Source organism: Ursus arctos, unplaced genomic scaffold (genome assembly GCF_023065955.2).
Source record: "Ursus arctos isolate Adak ecotype North America unplaced genomic scaffold, UrsArc2.0 scaffold_36, whole genome shotgun sequence".
Classification (NCBI taxonomy): Eukaryota; Metazoa; Chordata; class Mammalia; order Carnivora; family Ursidae; genus Ursus; species Ursus arctos.
The window spans coordinates 26,798,983-26,818,312 of NW_026623050.1; the positions used below are offsets into that span (position 1 = coordinate 26,798,983).

At 45.1% G+C, this 19,330-nt stretch overlaps 1 protein-coding gene across 19 annotated transcripts in view; it reads left to right on the forward strand.

The window, feature by feature from the left end:
* TLN2 (talin 2) overlaps positions 1 to 19,330 on the forward strand; it is a 416,400-nt gene that overhangs the window by 278,062 nt on the left and 119,008 nt on the right. For all 19 annotated transcript variants that reach the window (XM_057306201.1, XM_048219866.2, XM_048219865.2 and 16 more), the window contains 9 exons: positions 576 to 784; positions 1,334 to 1,432; positions 5,053 to 5,220; positions 6,425 to 6,719; positions 9,293 to 9,459; positions 12,777 to 12,905; positions 14,063 to 14,176; positions 16,192 to 16,305; positions 18,731 to 18,865. In XM_057306201.1, the coding sequence (XP_057162184.1) occupies positions 576 to 784; positions 1,334 to 1,432; positions 5,053 to 5,220; positions 6,425 to 6,719; positions 9,293 to 9,459; positions 12,777 to 12,905; positions 14,063 to 14,176; positions 16,192 to 16,305; positions 18,731 to 18,865 (1,430 nt within the window). The remainder of the gene's footprint in view (positions 1 to 575; positions 785 to 1,333; positions 1,433 to 5,052; positions 5,221 to 6,424; positions 6,720 to 9,292; positions 9,460 to 12,776; positions 12,906 to 14,062; positions 14,177 to 16,191; positions 16,306 to 18,730; positions 18,866 to 19,330) is intronic.

The window sequence follows — 19,330 nt, forward strand, 5'->3', positions numbered from 1 at the left end:
GAGAAAGGTGGGGAACATCTCATTCCTTTCCACTGATGTCGTGCATCCTTCATCAGCCCTTACGTGGCTCTGCTCATTGTTCACCAGTCTGCTGGGCGAACTTCAAAATGTTCGGGAGCTAGGTTCTCCCTTCTGGGAGCTTATAGTCTCAGACGGGTTTTGGAAGAATAGATCCATCACGCGGGCCTCCCTGCCTCTTGTCCCACAGTACGCTCGTGGCACAGCAGGTCTCCCACCTCGCGCTGTCAGGTGAGAGCCCGCAAATGTCTCAGCTTCTCCGTGCAGCATTTCAGTGCCTCAGCTGCTGACAGGGACCTAACAGAAAGGGCTATGGGACACCAAGACTCCCTTCAGAACTGTACAGGGGCTCATGCTCAGTATTTCAGCGTAGGAGGCCTCGGGGCGAAAGGACTGGGGAGGAACAGTGCCTTGAAGGCAGGGAGCCCAGCGTCACCCTGTGCACATGCAGCTCTGTGTCCGACTCCTGCGGAGTGATGGCTGATGCCATCACCCATCTGGGCTCTCCTCACCCTTCACGGCCCTCCTGTGATGGTGACGGTCCTTCTCTGTCCCAGGTGACCCTGCAGACACTGACTACACAGCAGTGGGTTGTGCAATCACCACCATTTCTTCCAACCTGACGGAGATGTCCAAGGGCGTGAAGCTGTTGGCGGCTCTGATGGACGACGAGGTGGGCAGTGGGGAGGACTTGCTCAGAGCTGCGAGGACCCTTGCGGGGGCAGTGTCGGACTTACTGAAAGCCGTGCAGCCTACTTCTGGAGAGGTGAGCTCTTGGGGCCAGTGGTCACTCAGGTTCTGATGAGGCAGGTGCAGCCTTCAGTACACAGGGCTCCTGCTCCGAAGCTGTTCCTTCCATCCTCGTGGGGCATGTTACCATACTGTGGCGTTTGGAATTGGTGAACTGGGTACGGAGTCTGTGGTTCAACTTGTGGAATGGGTTGAGCTATTAGTAGGAAACCTCCCTGTCCCCTCACCCCAGGGTACTTGATTAGATTCAACCTCAGAAACACACACAGTCAATACACATTTGAAGGGGATACAAGTTTGTGCCCTAATTTCCATAAAGTGCCTATCACCTTCTTACCCACTGAGCAAGACTCATTAAATGAACATATCAAATCAATCCACCTATGACTGGTTTGTGAGACATCAGGCATTTCCTTGCACAGATTTTACCATCTGGCAGATAGTCTGAGACTCTCCTCATGGTGCAGGAGGAGGCCGGTCCGTCAGGATTCCTCTTGCTGCCCTGCTGTGTGATTGCACTGTGGAGGAAATGCATTTTCTTTCCAACCAATGTGTGTTTTTCTAGCCTCGACAGACAGTTTTGACTGCTGCTGGAAGCATTGGACAAGCCAGTGGGGATCTTCTGAGACAGATCGGAGAGAATGAGACTGATGAGCGATTCCAAGTAAGATACTCGCAGCCCATAATTTTGGAAAGGAGTCTAAGCAATGGTCTAGACTCAAACAGGGAGAACGTATGAAAGACCAAGTCTTCATTGAGCTGTCAAGAATAAAACTGAGGTGGATTTTCTTGGGGGTGGGGCCTTTGTTAATTTTTTTTTTAATTTTCGGTTTAAAAAATTCACTTCCCTTCGTATCGTGCATTCATTGTTGTAAAGCGCTTACTTAACTATTCTTGCTGGTCAATATGCTGGACATTCATTAAACACAAAAGTGGAGGGAATAATGCCATGAAATCCCCTGTGTCTACCATCCAACCTCTGTAGTTATTGACTCGTGGCCAGGCTTGTTTCGTCTTCTGGGGACGGGTTTTAACTGCATTATTCTGGAGTCCGCATAAAAGAGAGGACATGTGTGCTTCTGTACACTGTGCTCACAGATAGCATAGGCTCTCCTTTGTAGTCAGAGGTGGGTCTGTTTGCTGTGTCATATCCAAAATCAGTGTGGTGGGGACTTTTTTTTCTTTCTGTCACCTTTCTTCTTCGGTACCAAGGATATGTGCCACTTGTCCTCTGCCGTCCAGCTGTAGCCCCTGCTCACAGCTAGCCTGATGCGCTGCCGGCTCAGATAGGAGCTCAGCATGTCTGCCTCCGTTCCCGGCCACCACAGATGAGGGGAGCTCCAGGATACGCTGAGCTTGCCTTCTTACGTCCCTGTGGGCAGATGCCCTTCGTGCCTTTCTCCTTCTCGTAAGACCTAATTTTAAGTAGTATGTAACTACATTCTAATCCCACTGACCGTTTGAGGCCAGGTTCTCTGGAAGATGCCCTTTTCCAAATCCTATGTCAGCTGCACTAGTGGGGAATTCTGTAGCATTCAGAGTAAAAAGATCATTCCACTTTACTGTAGAATCCAAGTTTCTTGCTTCATGAGTTTTGTATGCTGTTTTCTCTGGAACTGCCAAACTCCGTCTACACAAGATGCGTCAGTCACGCTAAGACATGGCCGTACGTGCCGTGATGCATGGAACTTGCATCCCTACATGAGCTTGTTTCTCCTCGACTTTCCACACGCCCATGTTGCTGGGGCCAGCGGACTCATTCATGTCCTGTAATGCAGGAAGACCGTCAGTGCTTGAACGTTCATGTCATGACGGAGGGTGAGCCCCATAGTGGGGGGTAGCAGTATTCCTGGAAACCGTTTCTGTGCTGGGATGGCCTGTAATAACTTAGCATTAAAGAGAATTGATGGCAGGCCACATAAATATATCCCACTAAATTCAAGCTGAACGGTGACCCTGTCCTGACTTCCCCTGAGCCAGATCCCCAAACTGCCCTTGTATTGGCTGTTGCTTTTGTGTTAGAGCAGGCAATTCTTTGTAGGCAGGCATCTGCTGAGGAATTGGGTAAAGATGACATTCAGCTGTTGGTTTACTCAGATTAATTAACCTGAAGTGACCAACGTACTTTCCTCAAAAATATGACTGCTCTCCCCAGAGCATTTAGAACGGTTGAGAAGAAAGTCACAGTCCTTCCTTGAGTCCTTGTCTTGCTGAAGGCTTTTTCTTTGACAGACTGTTATCATCACATATAAATGCAAACTCTGCTTCCTTTTGCTTGTGTTCAGACAGGCTGGGAAAGCAGGTTCAGGTTCATGGTTTGGTCCTGAAGAGGCTTTCTTACCGGGGAAAGGCCTGCCCTGAATGCTCTCCATTTCTGTAAGGTCTCTGGGCAAACGTCAGTGCAGTAAGGTGATCCTGCAACCTCCTCCAGTTATGAGTAGCCCCTGGCTTACTGACATTGGATTTCTTATGCACTATTTTTCTGATTCTTGAGATCTTATCTTGGAGCTTTTCTTGGGTTCTCAATGTCCTGCATGTTCCCAGAGTTAACAAAGATTTATTTTACACGGGCTACATAATAGTGGTCTTGTTGAAAGGTTTGACAACGGCCTTGTCAGCAACTGTGGCTGTGGTATCACGTTCTTTTTCTAACTGTATTTTTTTTGGACAAAATTAATAGGAGGAACAGGATTTCTTTAAATGAGTCTAACAAAGCACTTTAGAACAATCGTGAGTCTCCATGACCAAATCTTGGTCCCTCTCTGAAAAGACGAATTCATATCAAGTGAAAGAATACTGTGACCCACTTTGGAAAGATATTTTTAAAAATCTTGTAAATAATTTGTGGCATTCAAGTTGAGTGTTCGCTCGCACCGGGATAGGTGTTCAAGAACTGTAACTTCACAGACCCTGTTGGGAGGAATTTCTGAAAGTTACAAGGCAGACAAGTGCCAGTCAGATCCTAAAGGCATCTTCAACTTTTAGAACCTCAGGTTTTCCTTTTTCCTTGGATATCTAATAAACATCAGAGACCTTAAAGGAAGACTGGACTAAATAAACTGCTCTTTTAAGACTGCTTGGTTTTTGTCCGTTTTAAAATCGGCTTACGTGGTAGATTTATGGGTTTCTGATTTGCCTGGATAGCGTATAGTTTCTGCTCCGTGTAACACGGTGCAGGCTGAACACTCTCTCCAGTATATCTTCTCATGAAGTATCTCCTTGTAAAGACTCTGTGGGTGCCCTTTGCATTCAGCATCAAAAGTGCTTTTCATTATCTGATGAATTAATAAAGACTCCTGACCACATTTCCTCTGGGAGAAAGCCTTGACATGTTTGTTCAAAATAAAGACAGCTCATATGTTTGGGATGTGTCTGGGAAGGCATTTCCAAACCAAATAAACTACCTTCACTACTAAAAGCAAAGAAGCAAATTGAATGTTAACAGTGGTTATTCTTTTGTCGCACAGATGGGTGACAAATCTGGTAGGCTAAATCAGAGGATTCTCCATCCTGCAGACAGAATGCGTTTTCGTGGAGTCGAAGCATAAGCTGATCTACAGAGGCTCAAGCTCCTTGCATCTTCAGTGGGCTCATAGCTCGTAGCTAGTTTATTTATGTTGGCTCCCTTTCCACTCCTCGTAATTTCATCCCTATCCAGAAGACTACAGAGCACCGAGAATAACTCATGTTCAGTGCACTCGTTGGCTCTTGAGCTGTAGGTATTGTCTGTGTGTGACCAACATTGCCCTCTGGAGGCAGAGATGTGGCTGAATTTCTGATGGTGCCTTTGGATCCTTGTGCAAAATGGAAATCCAAATGATAAATTTTCAAGTGACGGCGGGGCATGATGAGCTGGAGGCCGCGAATTCTGTCCTTCCTACAGCATGTTGTGTTTATGGCATCTGCATATATTTCCAGCTTTTCTTGAGTACTGCATCGACCACACATTCAAGAGACTTAAGACTCTCAGTGTCAAGAAGCACGTGAATGTGTATCAGTGGTTAAAATAAAAACCCTCCCCTGAAATCACCCTGTTTTAGATTTAGACCTTATGCTACTTAATGTATACTGGACTATGTCATGAGTCTCTTTCTTTCATTACGCCTAAGGGTGAGTTGACATTTCAGAAAAATAAGTGGAAAGAATATTCTTATGAAGGACTGGAAAGAAAAAGTTCAAATGGACTTTTAATAAAACGTTTGAGTGGACACCACGTTTTATTTCTAGGCTGTAAAGGGGAATTAAAAAAAAAGTAAATGACCATTTTTTAATTTCCCGTTTTAGGATGTTTTAATGAGTTTGGCCAAAGCTGTTGCCAATGCTGCTGCCATGTTGGTATTAAAGGCAAAGAATGTCGCCCAAGTAGCCGAAGACACAGTCCTGCAGAACAGGGTGATTGCTGCCGCCACCCAGTGCGCCCTCTCTACCTCCCAGCTTGTGGCGTGTGCCAAGGTAAGCCAGCTGGCACTGCAGGCCCTATCCTGCACGCGTCACATGCTTTGGTCTGCCTCCAGTCACTGGGGGAGAACACAGGCAGAATTTTTTTTCAAATTGTCTGAGATTTAGAGCTTGCTTCAGGTGTTGTCTTTTAGATGGCACAGTGAGATCTTGGCATTAACTGCTGCCCCATTGTGCTTTTATCATTTGTTCGTTGCCCAAGTCCTTAGGCAGGGGTCCTCGTCTGTGTCTAATGGCCATTTCTGCTTGCAGATCGCCATGTCTCCCCTTTGGACTTCTCAGTATGTCCTGCACACACAGAGTCCTTGCACTGTGCAGAAATGTAGTTGAGCGTCATGACTGGGTTCGTAGGTAATCTGCCAATTTGGGAGCACCCCTCCTGCACCGCAGTGTTAGAGCGAGGGTAATCGGGATTCGGTTCATTGTTGCCCATGATCACGTGCACAGTCTGGGTGTCAAACTTCACCTTGTTGAGCACATCATCCCCAGTTTGCCGGAGAGGGAACTGAGGCCCCTAAATGTTCGTAAGTAGCCTGAGGCCACAGAAGTCTTCCATGGCAGAACTAGGGTAATCTCAGGCCTGTTGGATTTCACATACCCTTTCCTCACCACCGTGTGTTCATGTATCAGAAGACGGGAGGTGTCCTCAACTTGATGACATAACATGTTCTGTAGATCTGTGACCAGCTTAGCCTGGCATTTCCTATCCTAGGTGGGATTTGCAGTGTCAGATGGAGGTGTCCTGATAGTATCACTCCTTCTTTCCTTGTGTACCCTCCAATTACCCACAGGGAGCTGACAGAATCCCCCTGTTCTTTAAAATACCAAGAGGTGCAGAGTTCCAGATGTCTTTGGAAAAGAAATACAATTCCCTTAGTCTTGCTATCCTAGCTCAGAGGACTCAAGTTAGAGGTTCCTAAAAGAGGAGGTATGACATAAACCAGAAATTTCTCTCTGTGGAAGTAGTCAGTAGTATAGTTACGTATCACTGATGAAGATGAAAATTAGTGGGCATCAAAAGTCATCAAGATAGAAATCGTGAAGTATGAGAAGCCGTAGTGATGGCTAGTGTAATCCCTAGTCCTCTAAGTAAGGAACTGAGACACAGAGCAGGAAGGGACTTGGTGGAAATGCTAGGGCGCAGTGGGGACTGAAAGTTGACCCTCAGTGCCCCAGATCTGCTCCTTTCTCGCTTTAGGTGGTGAGCCCCACCATCAGCTCCCCCGTATGCCAGGAGCAGCTGATCGAAGCAGGGAAGCTCGTGGACCGCTCAGTGGAGAACTGTGTCCGCGCCTGCCAGGCAGCCACTGACGACAGCGAGCTCCTGAAGCAGGTCAGCGCAGCGGCCAGCGTGGTCAGCCAGGCCCTGCACGATCTCCTGCAGCACGTGCGACAGTTTGCCAGCCGAGGAGAGCCCATCGGCCGCTACGACCAGGCCACCGACACCATCATGTGTGTCACTGAGAGCATCTTCAGCTCCATGGGCGATGCTGGTGAGGGGCTGTGCTGGTGAGGGGCGATGCTGTGGGTGGACGGGTCCCCTCAGGGTTTCCTCGTGGTGACAGTTGTAAGAAAGGTAACAGCTGCTTGGTGAGGCAAGTTGTCATCAGCCTCTGTCAGAGACTTCCTCATTGATGCTGGGAGAAAGATGAAAGACTCCTAATGTTCCCTTCCATAGCAACACTTAAAGAGTTCATTAACTAGGCTTTTTAAATAACTTCTTGGCAAATCCCATTTGTTTGAAGAAACATCTTGGATGTGGCATGGTAAAGTTGATGCAGCCACAGGAGGAGACAGGAATGAAGCTTGGAAGGAAAACTGTATTCTACTCACAGGTTCCAGAGAAAGGGTCACCACGTGCCATGCGGGGTCCCGGGGGAAGCGTCGGGTTGGGTCAGGTTGCAGAAGACAGGAGTGAGGGGAAGAGCTTAGGTTGTGGCCTTTATTGGGATTTCCATTGGCAAGGCAGGGCAGGGTGAGCAGCTGAGGACTGCTTAGTTTGACTATTTTCAGCGGGCTGTACACTGTGGAGGTGATCCGTAGTTGCCTGGTATCAGGCCCTGGGATGATTGAGGCCTAAGGACATTGCCTGCAGGGCTGTCCGGGCCAGAGGAGGAGGTGCGGCTCCAGGCTGGTTAGTTTGCGTATCAACGGCGTGCTCCCAGCTGGACTTTTGCTATCTCTAAAAGTTGGCTAGCCTTCAGAAGGGCAGAAACATTTTTTGAAGATGCCAAACATCATAATATACAGAAAATTTTAAATAGGTACAATGTACCTTTCAGTCCATTAGTTGAAAAGTAAGTCTTCCCAGACCCAGTCCATCTCTATCCCATCTAAATCTCCAGATTTGGCAACTCACCAATTTCTGTTTTACATATCCAGAAAATTTTGATCTTCCTACAGTCTCACATGCGTGTGTGTGTGTGTAACACCATCTTTCTTTTTATATAAATGAAATTGCATTATTTATACTCTTCTGCAACCTTTTTCTCTTAATACATCTTAGACATTTTTCATGTTGACCTGTATGCTAGTCTTTTTAATGGCAGCATAATATTCTACTCCATGAAATTCTATCATAATTTACTTAACCAATTGTCTTTAAATAGACCTGTAGATCGTTTCCAAGGTTTTTGGTTTGTTTCTTAGTTTGTTTTGCTTTAACAAAAATAATACTACAGTAACTATTTTTATAAAAATATCTTGGTTTAGTTTGGGGGCTATAGGTAATAAGTGGAATTTCTGAACCAGTAAGCATGTACAATTTTTTTTTTATATGAACCTTCTTTCCAGAAAGACACTATGGTTTGCAACCCTACCAGTAGTTTGTAAAAGGTCCGTTTTCTTCCTTGTCAGCACGGAGCCATTCTTTATAACAAGTATTTAAAACAAACAAGCAAACAAATAAGTAAAAACGTGTGCTTTTCTGTGTCTTCCTTACATGATTTAAGATAGGAATACTCTTCACATTTGGGGTTTTGTTTTTGTTTTTTAATAAACCTTTTATTTTGGAATACTGTCACATTTACAGAGACGTTGCAGAGGTTATACAGACAGTTCTTACATACCCTTCCCATTTTCTCTCATTGTTTGCATCTTCCCTAACGCACAGCACATCTGTCAGGACTAGGACATTAACCTTGATGCCCAAGTGTTCACTACTGACATGATTCCGATTTCGCCAGTTTTTCCACTCACATTCTTTTACCATCAGGATCTAATCCACAATACCTTGAATTTAGCACATTTTTATTTTTATGAAAGCTTTTTTCCCCCCTCTTTAATGTCACAGTGTTTTGGCACCCTTCTTAAATGACCTCTGGTCGAGGAAAAATTCCCTTACGTTTGAGTAGTTTTATTTTAAATGTTTACTCTTATCCCCTCCTACTTCTAAAAGAAAATTGAAATAGATACCAATAAAATCACAGGAACAGTAAAACCAAACAATTACTAGTAATAAGATCAAAACCAGCACTGGGAAGAAAAGGGTGAGCAAACAGAAAACTAATAGGAAAAACTGAGCCAAGGCAAATCATAGCAATTGAGCATGAACCTGAGGTCTGTGCTTCCTATTAGTGAGAGCCAAATGACACAAATACAGTGGATCATGTGGTATTACTCATCTGGAGTTTGGTAACCTACCAATTCTTCCAAATTTTAAAAATAATGTTTATGCTGTTATGCAGCGTTTATTATAAGGACTTTGTGTAAGTGGTTCTTGACGTGAGGTAAATAATATTTTCTAAATAAATATTTACTAAGTCACGTAATAAACCCACATAATTTTGTTCCCTGCCTTCTCTTTCAAAAGAATTCCTCTTTGCTTCGTGGTGTCCTATTTATCCCTCAGAGTTGGAGATGGAAGTTGGATGTGTTTGGGGTGTATAGTCCTGGTAGCCATGGGGAGTACTTTCAGTCCTGGGTCTAAGTGGGCTGCATTGCTTAGGACTAGAGCTTGGGGGCTCCCTTCTCTCTGTCCCTCTTGCCGGAGGCATGGAGACCAGGCTGCTGGTTTTGAGCTTGGGAAAGCAGATGGAGAGATGGCATCCTCAATCCCGTCCCATAGGTGAAATGGTGCGCCAGGCCCGGGTCCTGGCCCAGGCCACCTCAGACCTCGTCAATGCCATGAGGTCGGATGCAGAAGCTGAAATCGACATGGAGAATTCAAAGAAGCTCCTGGCAGCCGCGAAACTCCTGGCCGACTCCACCGCTCGCATGGTGGAAGCTGCAAAGGTATTGCGTTGATTTTGTTCAACGGAAAAGGGGACGTTATTAAGAGTCAGGATTCAGGGGGCGCCTGGGTGGCTCAGTTGTTAAGCGTCTGCCTTCAGCTCAGGGCGTGATCCTGGAGTTCTGGGATCGAGCCCCACATCAGGCTCCTCCACTATGAGCCTGCTTCTTCCTCTCCCACTCCCCCTGCCTGTGTTCCCTCTCTCGCTGGCTGTCTCTCTCTGTCAAATAAATAAATAAAATCTTTAAAAAAAAAAAAAAAGAAAAAAAGAGTTAGGATTCGGAAGGTACCCTGAAGAGAAAGAACGGTCAGCTGAGTGTGCACTTTTGTGGGTTAAAACCCATGTGGTCGTGTAACATTTAACTCTGCTGCATTGGGAAAGGAGAAGGGCATGGAACATGAGCATAACACTCTTTGAGGGGAGTGGTGCTGACTCAGGTCTAGATGACAAAGTGCCTGCTTAGTGAGCGTGCTCTCTGTCCAGGGGTTACCGCCATCGGCTTGTTGCAAGTGGTGATTCATTGAAACTGGAGACTGTCAACAGCAGATTCAAATAGACTGTTCTTTTGCCTGCAACCCGAATATTACTTTGTCCTCCATTTGACTTCTCAACTAAACTCCTATCAAGATTTTACATAGTAGAGTGCTTCCTGCCTCACTGTTCTTCAAATCCCAGTAGCAGTTTTAAATATTATGTAACAGCTGGAATGAAGAGTTACAAGTCAGCTTTTTTGACAGCTCTGCCTTAGCATGTGGCTTCTAAAAGCCAATGATTCTTATCTCGGGGCTCTGTTTCAGAGCCCCCCATAAAACATTAAAATGCACGTGTCTCAGTTCCGCCCCCCAAGACCCTATTCACAAGGTCACTGGTGGGAGGACGGTGTGTGTACGAGCAGGTCAGTCCCACCTTGAGGTGAGAACTGTATTAAATGGATAAAGCTGTGTTTTTCTGTGTTCTTTTTGTTATGCAACCAGCATATGTTTTTGGTGGAATTAATAGAAAATGCAGATGAATATAAATTTAAAAAAAACTACCTTCCACTTCATACGCCTAAGATAACCTGTTTAATGTATTTCTCTGCATTTTAAGATTCATTAAAAGCCCCCACATCGTGGCCTCATCTCCCTGGCCTCCCACAGAATACTAGTGCCTCTCAACCTACCTAGCATGTGAATTCTTTCACTTAAAATGTGTTGGGACTGTGATTTCTTGGAGGTACCTCATGAATAGGCTGAAGAGAAACCCAAGGAGGAGCAGGGTCTGAACTTCCTTCCTCTGTCCCCCGAGCCCTGTTTCAGCTGAGAAGCTCTGCCCTTAACCATCCCTTTTAGCCAAAAATATATATCAGGGTTTTTGTGCAGTGGTTAATTCCTTTATGGGTTTTACGAGTTCCGCCCCCTGCTTCTAAGTGAGTCTAAACATAACTATTTCAAGCAAACTTTCGTGTTCACAAAAATTAATTGGCAGACTGGAAAGAACCTTAGTGTAAAATCTAATCAATCCCTACTTAACAAGTAGGAAAATGAGAACTCAAAACGATTAAGCCTACTATCACGTAATCAAGATTGAGCCAGGACCAATGTTTCCACATGTGCAGTGCTCGCCAGATGTTACCGAATGTACCAAGTCACCAGAAACTTGTTTCAGTATTTATTTTTTATTATTTCGATCAGACGGGACAGTAGTGTTTCTATACATTCTTTTAGGTAAAAGTTGTCACTTGGTCTTCGTGAAAGTATTTTAATTTGCTGCGTTTTGTTGGAAGCTAAAGAGCCTATGATGGTTAGAGCTCCAAAGAATATATTAAATGTACAGAAAAAAAGATACATTTCCTAACCAGTAACTAAGATTCCAGGCCAAGATTAGTACCTCACATCTAATGTACATTCATCATGAAAGAGACGTTGCTAAGGAAGGATCTAGATACCCACTTGAGAGTCAAGTGCAGAAATGATGGTTTCTTGCTGCCCAAAATACCAAAGGCAGGCAAGTGCAGGAGTGGTTTAAACATCTGATGATCAAGAAAATAAAATGAAATGATTTTCCTAAATTTTCAAAAGAATATAAAAGTAACCCAATCTTTCACACATGAAATACAAAAACAGAATTTTTTTAGTTGCTAGAAACACAAAGTCGAGACTCCTTCAAGTGTTTACAGTTTGAAAGACTGGAAGATTCCCTTCAAAAGGATTGCCAGAACACTTCCATCACAGATGTTAAAACTGTTCCAGCCAGGATGAATTCCTATCACTTCTATAAATAGTTCAAAGAAATAGAATCTTATAAATGGTCAATTTGGCAGGTTGGCCATTTGGAAAATGGAGACATTGGAAAATTGATTTTCAATAATTGGCGTGTGTTTCTGCTTTTGTCTCTGCCTTGTGAGCAAACATTATCACCCTGAAGTGTTCATGAAAAGAAACTCCTTTATCTGTGTACATTAGGAACTGGTCTCAGAACATGCAGACTCGGTGAGAAAAATCTGAGTCGCTGCTTCGGTGGCAGGTGGGAGTGGAAGGCTGGATGTGCTTTAAGTCTGTTAATTATCGTGCAGTAAAATTATGTCCTCTTCCCACATTACCGTTAGCCTTTTCCCTACTTCACAATTCCACCCATCTACATAAAATCCATTTGCTTTCCTAAGACACTTGAACCTACAGCCACACGGTGTGGCCGGGGTACGTGCATGGCGCCTTTCTCTTTCCCTGCCAAGATAAAGGGGCATGGGATATCTCTCATTTTTCAGTCCAGTGGAGTACCAGCTCTACTTTGCCATACTCTCCAACTGAGGTTTTCCAGGAATGCAGTTTCAAGCATGGTCTTTCTTGAACAACATTTCCTTGTAGTATTATTTGGGTGGCGTTCCCAGCCCGTCTATCCTGTGTTCTTATCCCGTCCACATTAAGCAGTGCTACAAGACGGGAGAATCTTTCAGCAGTGACGTGCGTCTGTCACTCCAAGTAAAATAAAATTCTCCCTGAGAGATTTGGGCAGGCAGGAGATTGATCTTAACATCTTTGGAACCATGGATATCTGACCACAAGTTAATTTACATGGATGACCAAGGCCATGATCTCAAGGGTTTAATTATTGCCGTTGGATTTCTCCTGTTTCCTGCTGCAGCTTTGAAGCATCCCCTGGCACATTTTTTATGTTGTTATGAGATGAAACATCTTTATTGTAAAGACACTGCTTGAAGCATTTGCTCTGTCTTCCAGATACTTTATATTACCAGGAGAAAGTAAAACGAGGGCATGAGTTCAACATTTGTGGCATGCTGCCCCATGGACCTCTCTCAGAATCTCTTCTCCTTTTCAGGGGGCTGCAGCCAATCCGGAGAATGAAGACCAGCAGCAGAGACTGAGAGAAGCTGCGGAAGGTCTCCGGGTGGCGACCAACGCCGCAGCCCAGAACGCCATAAAGAAAAAAATTGTCAACCGACTGGAGGTAGATAAAGAGGCTGGTTTTCTATGATGTCTGTTTCAGACTGCAGAGTTATTTAAAAGAGTAACCAAATTAATAACACCCATATAAAGGAAGCTAAATCAAGATTAACGATATAGTTGAATGCCTAAGGTCCTCATAAACAATTTGAAATGTTGCTTTAGGTACCTTGTACATTTAGGTTCAGTGGCACTTGGACACTTTGAAAAATAGCTTCAGCTCCTGGTTTTAGTCAGCAAAGAGTTTTCTGAGTTTAGCAATCTTGAATAGAATTCAATTTTTTTTTTTCAGGAGGAAATAGGAATTTTTTTCCCCCTGGCATTAAGGGATGCCCATGTTCAGAAAGGACCTTTAGATAAAAATATATATATTTCGTCAGAGGCAGTGACTCTCTGAGGACTCCCAGTAGAAAATACAGACTCGGAATGACTGGAGAATGGGGATTGGGCTTTGGTGGAGAGGTGTGGAATGGGGTAATAAGACAATATTTTTGTCATTCTTCAGAACGTGTATTTCTTCTGGGGCAAGGGGGAGGAAATCGCAGTAAACACAAACTCTGTAAGAAAATAAATGTTTCTCACAAACGTACACAGGAGACTCTTACACTAAAATTCGGGAGGTTGGAGGCCGAGAACTTGCCTGACAAATCCCTCCGTGTAGTCTGCCAGATTCTGGAACACAACTGGCCTCCTTGTTCTTGGAAGGATGTGGAGGCACAATTAAGAACTCTGGTGGGGAAGTCTGGGCCTTTCTGAAGCAAGGCTTCCCACGGGTGGCGAGAGGAGAGCCATGAGCACACCAGCGTTTGCGCTGCTTGTGGGAAAAAACCAATTCCCCTAAAACATTTAGACTTGGTGCCGCTTATCAGTGCCATCGCGGTCTTGGCATTAATTGTCCCTTATCTTTTTGAGAGAGACAAATGAACGCTGGAACTTGAGCTTCCAAGCGTGCCTGTCTTTATCGCTTGTCCCAGGGATTGTAAACCACACGGAGATAACAGGGCATTGTTAGATGAGGCTCGTCAGAAGGCAGAGTCTGGGCCTGGAGCGCCCTTGCTTACGCGTGCAGCTCTTCGTGCCAGGCCCTCAGCGGGAGGGGCAGATATCAGGGCGGGGGGCACACTCAAAGCCTGGCTCACCTCCTGTCGCTCTCCTCTCCAGGTGGCAGCCAAGCAGGCCGCAGCCGCTGCCACGCAGACCATCGCCGCCTCCCAGAACGCGGCCGTGTCCAACAAGAACCCCGCTGCCCAGCAGCAGCTGGTCCAGAGCTGCAAGGTGAGCTTCCGGCCACTGTAGATGACGCTGATAGCATTCGAGGGCCAAGTGCCGGATAATTCGGTTACGACTGATCATCCAGGCCCCTGATGCAGTTTGTTCCAGCTCCCCTGTTCCAGGTGCGCACGCGCACACACACGTCTGGTTTTTGTCCCATAAGTGGATGGCCCGTGTCTGAAGGGAGAGCATGGTGCTTTTTCCAGCATTGTCTTTCCTTTGTCTAGATTCTTTACTTTCTCTTCAAGAGACCACATCGAGGAGGACCGATAACAAGGCCGATTTAGGGCTCTGGAATAGTAACGAAGCATTGAAATTCCAGAGTGCCTTTCTCCCTCTGAGAGGTGGGCCTTTGCCTTCAGTGTGTGCTGGTAGGAGAGCTGATTCCCTGCTTTGCACGGATTGCACCCGGAGGGTTTATTTCACCCCGTGTGGCCTCAGTGACGATGTGCTTTCAGGCTTTCTATTGTTGCGTGTTTGGTCTTCCGAGACCCGGGCCTTGATGGCATGTTGAAACCACCATGCTCCAAACGGCACAGTGAACACCTTTGTTGCTGCTTCTGAAGGCCCAGGGAGTTTGCCCTCCCAGGACACCCCTGAACGGTGCCAGATACAACATATGATTGCGTTGCCATTGCCCACATGTTGGCAGTATGTCTCCCAAAGGTGTTTGCAGTGAGCAGTGGGGGCTGAGTGGAGAGCTGGATCTTTGCCAGGGTTTGCGAGTTGACTTCACTATCCCTCCTTTTTCACATCTCCTCTGTGATACGGTTCCCATGGGCATGGTGACGTGACTTCTACCTCAGGGATGGTTTACTGCTGAGGAGAACCTCCCAGAGCCCTCCAGGTCCTGATTCTGGGTTCTCTGAGGCCAGCACCCCCCTGAGGAGCAGAAAGGTGTCAGCGATGCCATAAGGCCCTGTCCTCGGGACTTCGTGGAGAACGAAGGGATTTTCCTGAGAGCCAGTCCCCTGTAAGGGGGGTTGTGTTGTCTCTTAGAGCCTCAAGTCAGCTGCCAGCACCGGTGAGAAAACTCTTCTCAGAGAGCACTTGCTACTCGTGTCCAGGACAATCTTACAGGATGAAATACCCCCCACCCCTTTTTGCAGAGACTGAAGATACTCAGTGTCTGGGAGTCACTGTCAGGAGATGAGAGCTTTACTATGTATCAGGCTGCAGGGGAGAGAGGAAAGTAGACCAGACTACTGGAGCCAGTCTGAAGAGGATCTCAGGAAAATCTCATGGAAATATATTTTTGTAACCCTTGCTGGAATGGGTTCCAAAAAAAAATAGGTCAGCAGGCTTGGGACCTTCATCAGCAGTGGGGGCCACTGTGCTATGACTGTTGAGGACCTGGCCAGTCAAGTGAGGAGGGGTCACAGAGGGAAGAACACAGAGAAGATTGTAGGCTGGTCTCATAAGGCACAGAAATGCTCTCCTCCCTCCTCCACCCTGGGCATTGGGATTTCCAGTTTGAGAAATGAGAAGGGCCACTCTGAGATCGAAGACCTGTAGTGACAGGAAAGGTGATGGACAGAACACGTACCTGCCAAGTGAGAAATCGAAGTGCTGACGTGGGCTGGCAGATGAGTACTTCTCTTACTTTCTTCTCATCATTGGACTGTGTGACTTGAGTTTATCCGCTCATGAATTGTATAGATTGTTTGCTTTGAAGCTCTAAACCATAGTTAGCCAGGTTGGTATTCGTTGCAAGTGGGCAAATGCTTTTAAGATGTCCTTACAGAGACTTGCACTGTGCTTAAATGTATTGGGACTTTCAGGAGCACAGGGTAGAGCATGTGTGGGCGACAGCTACCCAGATGTACTGTGTTAGGATTCAGTGTTTGTAAGGACCCAGCTGGCTTACAAGTGCTGGGTAAATGCAAGGTTTGGGACAAGCATGGCCCCAGTGGAATAGCACATCCCCAGAACATCCATCCCTGGGGTCCTTTTCCACTCTGTTTTGGTCATTCACCATGTTGGGTGTGCTCTGTTTTAATTTTCTTTGCTTCCTGTAGGCGGTGGCCGATCACATCCCTCAGCTGGTCCAGGGGGTGAGAGGGAGCCAAGCCCAAGCAGAGGACCTTAGCGCCCAACTGGCTCTCATCATCTCCAGCCAGAACTTCCTCCAGGTAACAAACGCAGTCACCTTGGTTGTGCCCAGGTAGGGGGTGCCCTTTATTCTTAAGGAGAAGAATTACCCGGTTCCACAGCCACAGCCAAGTCTTTGCAGTAAGCAGACCTTCAAAGGCCTTTCCATTATCTTTCCACCTTCAAGAGAGGTGGATTTAGCTTGGTGAAGCAGAATGCTAATATGCAGGGAAATTGCCCTGGGAGATGGCCCATAATCCATTTTTCTTGGGAGTCTCATCTTTATTTCTCCTCTGTGAGGGAAAACGTGTGATACGTTGTAAGTTTTGTTCAACAGCCTGGTACTAGGTATTGCTGTAAGTTTGTCAGTTTCCAGAGAGTCTAATGCTGTTATTCACACACTAGGGAAGAAGAAGTGGTAAAGTGCATCTTCTCCAAAGGTGTGATCTTTTTTGTGGCAGTTGTACAATTAGTAAGTGCTGTCTGTTTCTGCTGAGGGGTACATTCACTTTAAGGAAAATAAAATGGGACTATTAAGTGGTAGGAAAACTCCCTTTTTATATACTCATTGTATGTCAATCCCTCAGCACTTCCTGTCTACTTCTATCTCCTGAACAGTTTATGAGATCAAGTGATCCTCTTCCTTGTCCTTTTCTCATTGAACCTGTGGTTCTAGGACTCACTGACAAGTCTATTGAGCTAATTTTCCAAGGGCTGTAACTCCAACACGAGCCAAAGACAGACGCTTAACCGACTGAGCCACCCAGGCGTCCCTGTATACATTTTTTTAAATTGGGATTTATTGTGTGTAAACTCTGTTTTTCACATTAACATTTGTATTATGAGCATTTATGGTTTTGAATAATCTACCGTATGGCCACGGCTATGCACTCTGTTTAGCTTTTCCCTAGCCACTAGAGGTCCGGGTTGTTTTCAATTACTTGCCATCATAAACAACCTGTGATAGGATCAAAGTCTTCATGTGTGCTCAACTATTTGTACTCCTCTGGAATTGTTAGGATAAATTCCTAGAAAGAGGATTGCAGGTGGCTTATTTTTATCTTGGGGACATTGAGCATTGTGGCTTGGACAGGTGTTTCTCTTCTCATTGGGGTGGTTCGAGGTCCTGGAGCCAGTTGTGTTGTCCCCACCACTGGCAGGCTTCTAGGGTATTACGATAGAGCCATGTAGACATGTTTTAGGGTCCACTGTGTCCCCGCTCTTACTTTTCCTTTTTCTTTCATTCTTTCGACTTTGCGATCATACACACATCAGGTGGTTACAAGAATAAGGCGGAGTTAGAAATAAGTAGAACAGGAATCGACAGACCAAAGAGTTGATAATGCTTTAAACTTCACTCATATGTGTTGTAAAATTGCCCTTCTGGAGGGCTGAGTAAATCTAAATTTACATGTAGCAAGGCATGGAGCACATTTTCTTATACATCTTTTCCAAGTTGGGGAATCAGCTGTTTAAAAACTAGGTTGTTGACAGTTTCTTAGTAGAGTTCTTATTGTTTGATTTTGCGTTTCCTTGATTGTCACAATATTCAATATGTTTCGTGTATCAGTTGTTTTTATTAAGTGAGGTTATCTACTCACATTTCAGGCTGGCTTTTTTTTAATGAATTCTCTTATGTTATTTAAATATTTAAAATATTAACTTCTGTCATTAATGTCTATTTTCTGACACTTAAATTGTTTCAACTTTATTAAGAGCAGTTTTATAACGTCTATATTAAAGCCCCTAAAAGTATATATTCTTTGGTCCAGACATTGTACTTTTAAAGTTTTATGCAAAGAAAATTATGAATGTGTGGAAAATTTTAGCTACAAAGCTATTTATCATACTATTGTTTATTCCACTGGGAAAAAATGGAAACATGCCAACAACACAGGAGTAAGAATAACAGATGCCTACAATGAAATACTATACAGCTATTAAAAATATAGAATATGTGAAACGGAGTTTGAAAAATAAAATAAATAGTATGATCTTGTGTTTGGAAGTATCTATATGCATGCGCACAGACATCCATGCATGGTGAGGTTATCCTGGTTAGTGAGATGTGATGTGACAGGTAATTTTCTTTCATTTTGTCCACCCACATTTTCTAAAGCAGTCTATTTGGATGTTTTAGAGATACAGATTAAAGGGCTGTTCTAAGAAACAAAGAAATGTATTTAATAAACTCTCTTTGAAATCTGTTTTAAATGAGAATTTCAAGCCACCGTCCTAATTTTGCCCGTCTCAGTGACCCATCTTTTTTTTCCTTTTTCTTAACACTTCTAGAGTGTGCTGCCCGAGAGTATCTGACCTGGGGTGGAAGTTTTCAGCGGTAGTCTAGACGGTTTTGATATTCCTTGTTTTAGGACTAAGTTCTGGCTGATGGGCGGCACTGCTGTTGGGGTCTCTCCTCCGACTTCTGCTCAGGAGCCGACTCGCTTTCTGCTCCTCTCTCCACAGCCTGGAAGCAAGATGGTGTCCTCTGCCAAAGCCGCAGTGCCCACCGTGAGTGACCAGGCTGCAGCCATGCAGCTGAGCCAGTGTGCCAAGAACCTTGCCACCAGCTTGGCGGAGCTGCGCACCGCCTCACAGAAGGCAAGTGGACCCTCGTCACAGCAGTGAGCTCACTGGGAACGGAGCTCAGACGGGTGTGGCCTGGGGATTCCCCACGACCTGAACACTGCTGGGCATTTTTCTGGGCAGAGCTGTCTGTTCTATTTGCTTGACCTTTGAAAGATGCCCTGTAGGTTAACTTTCACCATTTTTAGCCACTATCTCCTAGACATAGTTTATCACCTTCCAGTTACACATAACTTTTGTCAAACTATTTTAGGTTACATGCTCCACCCTCCCGTACCCCAGGACAGGCAATGGTCCATTTTTCACAATCTTAGGGGAGATAGGTAGTCATCAGTTTTTTGGTGCCAGGTAAATTGTAGGCCAAAATAAGCGATGGTATCTTCCAGGTATTATTTTGTGCATTTAATAAATTATTTAGGCGGCAAATTTATTTGGGGGAGGGGTCGTTTATATTACCTTTTTTGCCCTGAAAGCTTTTCC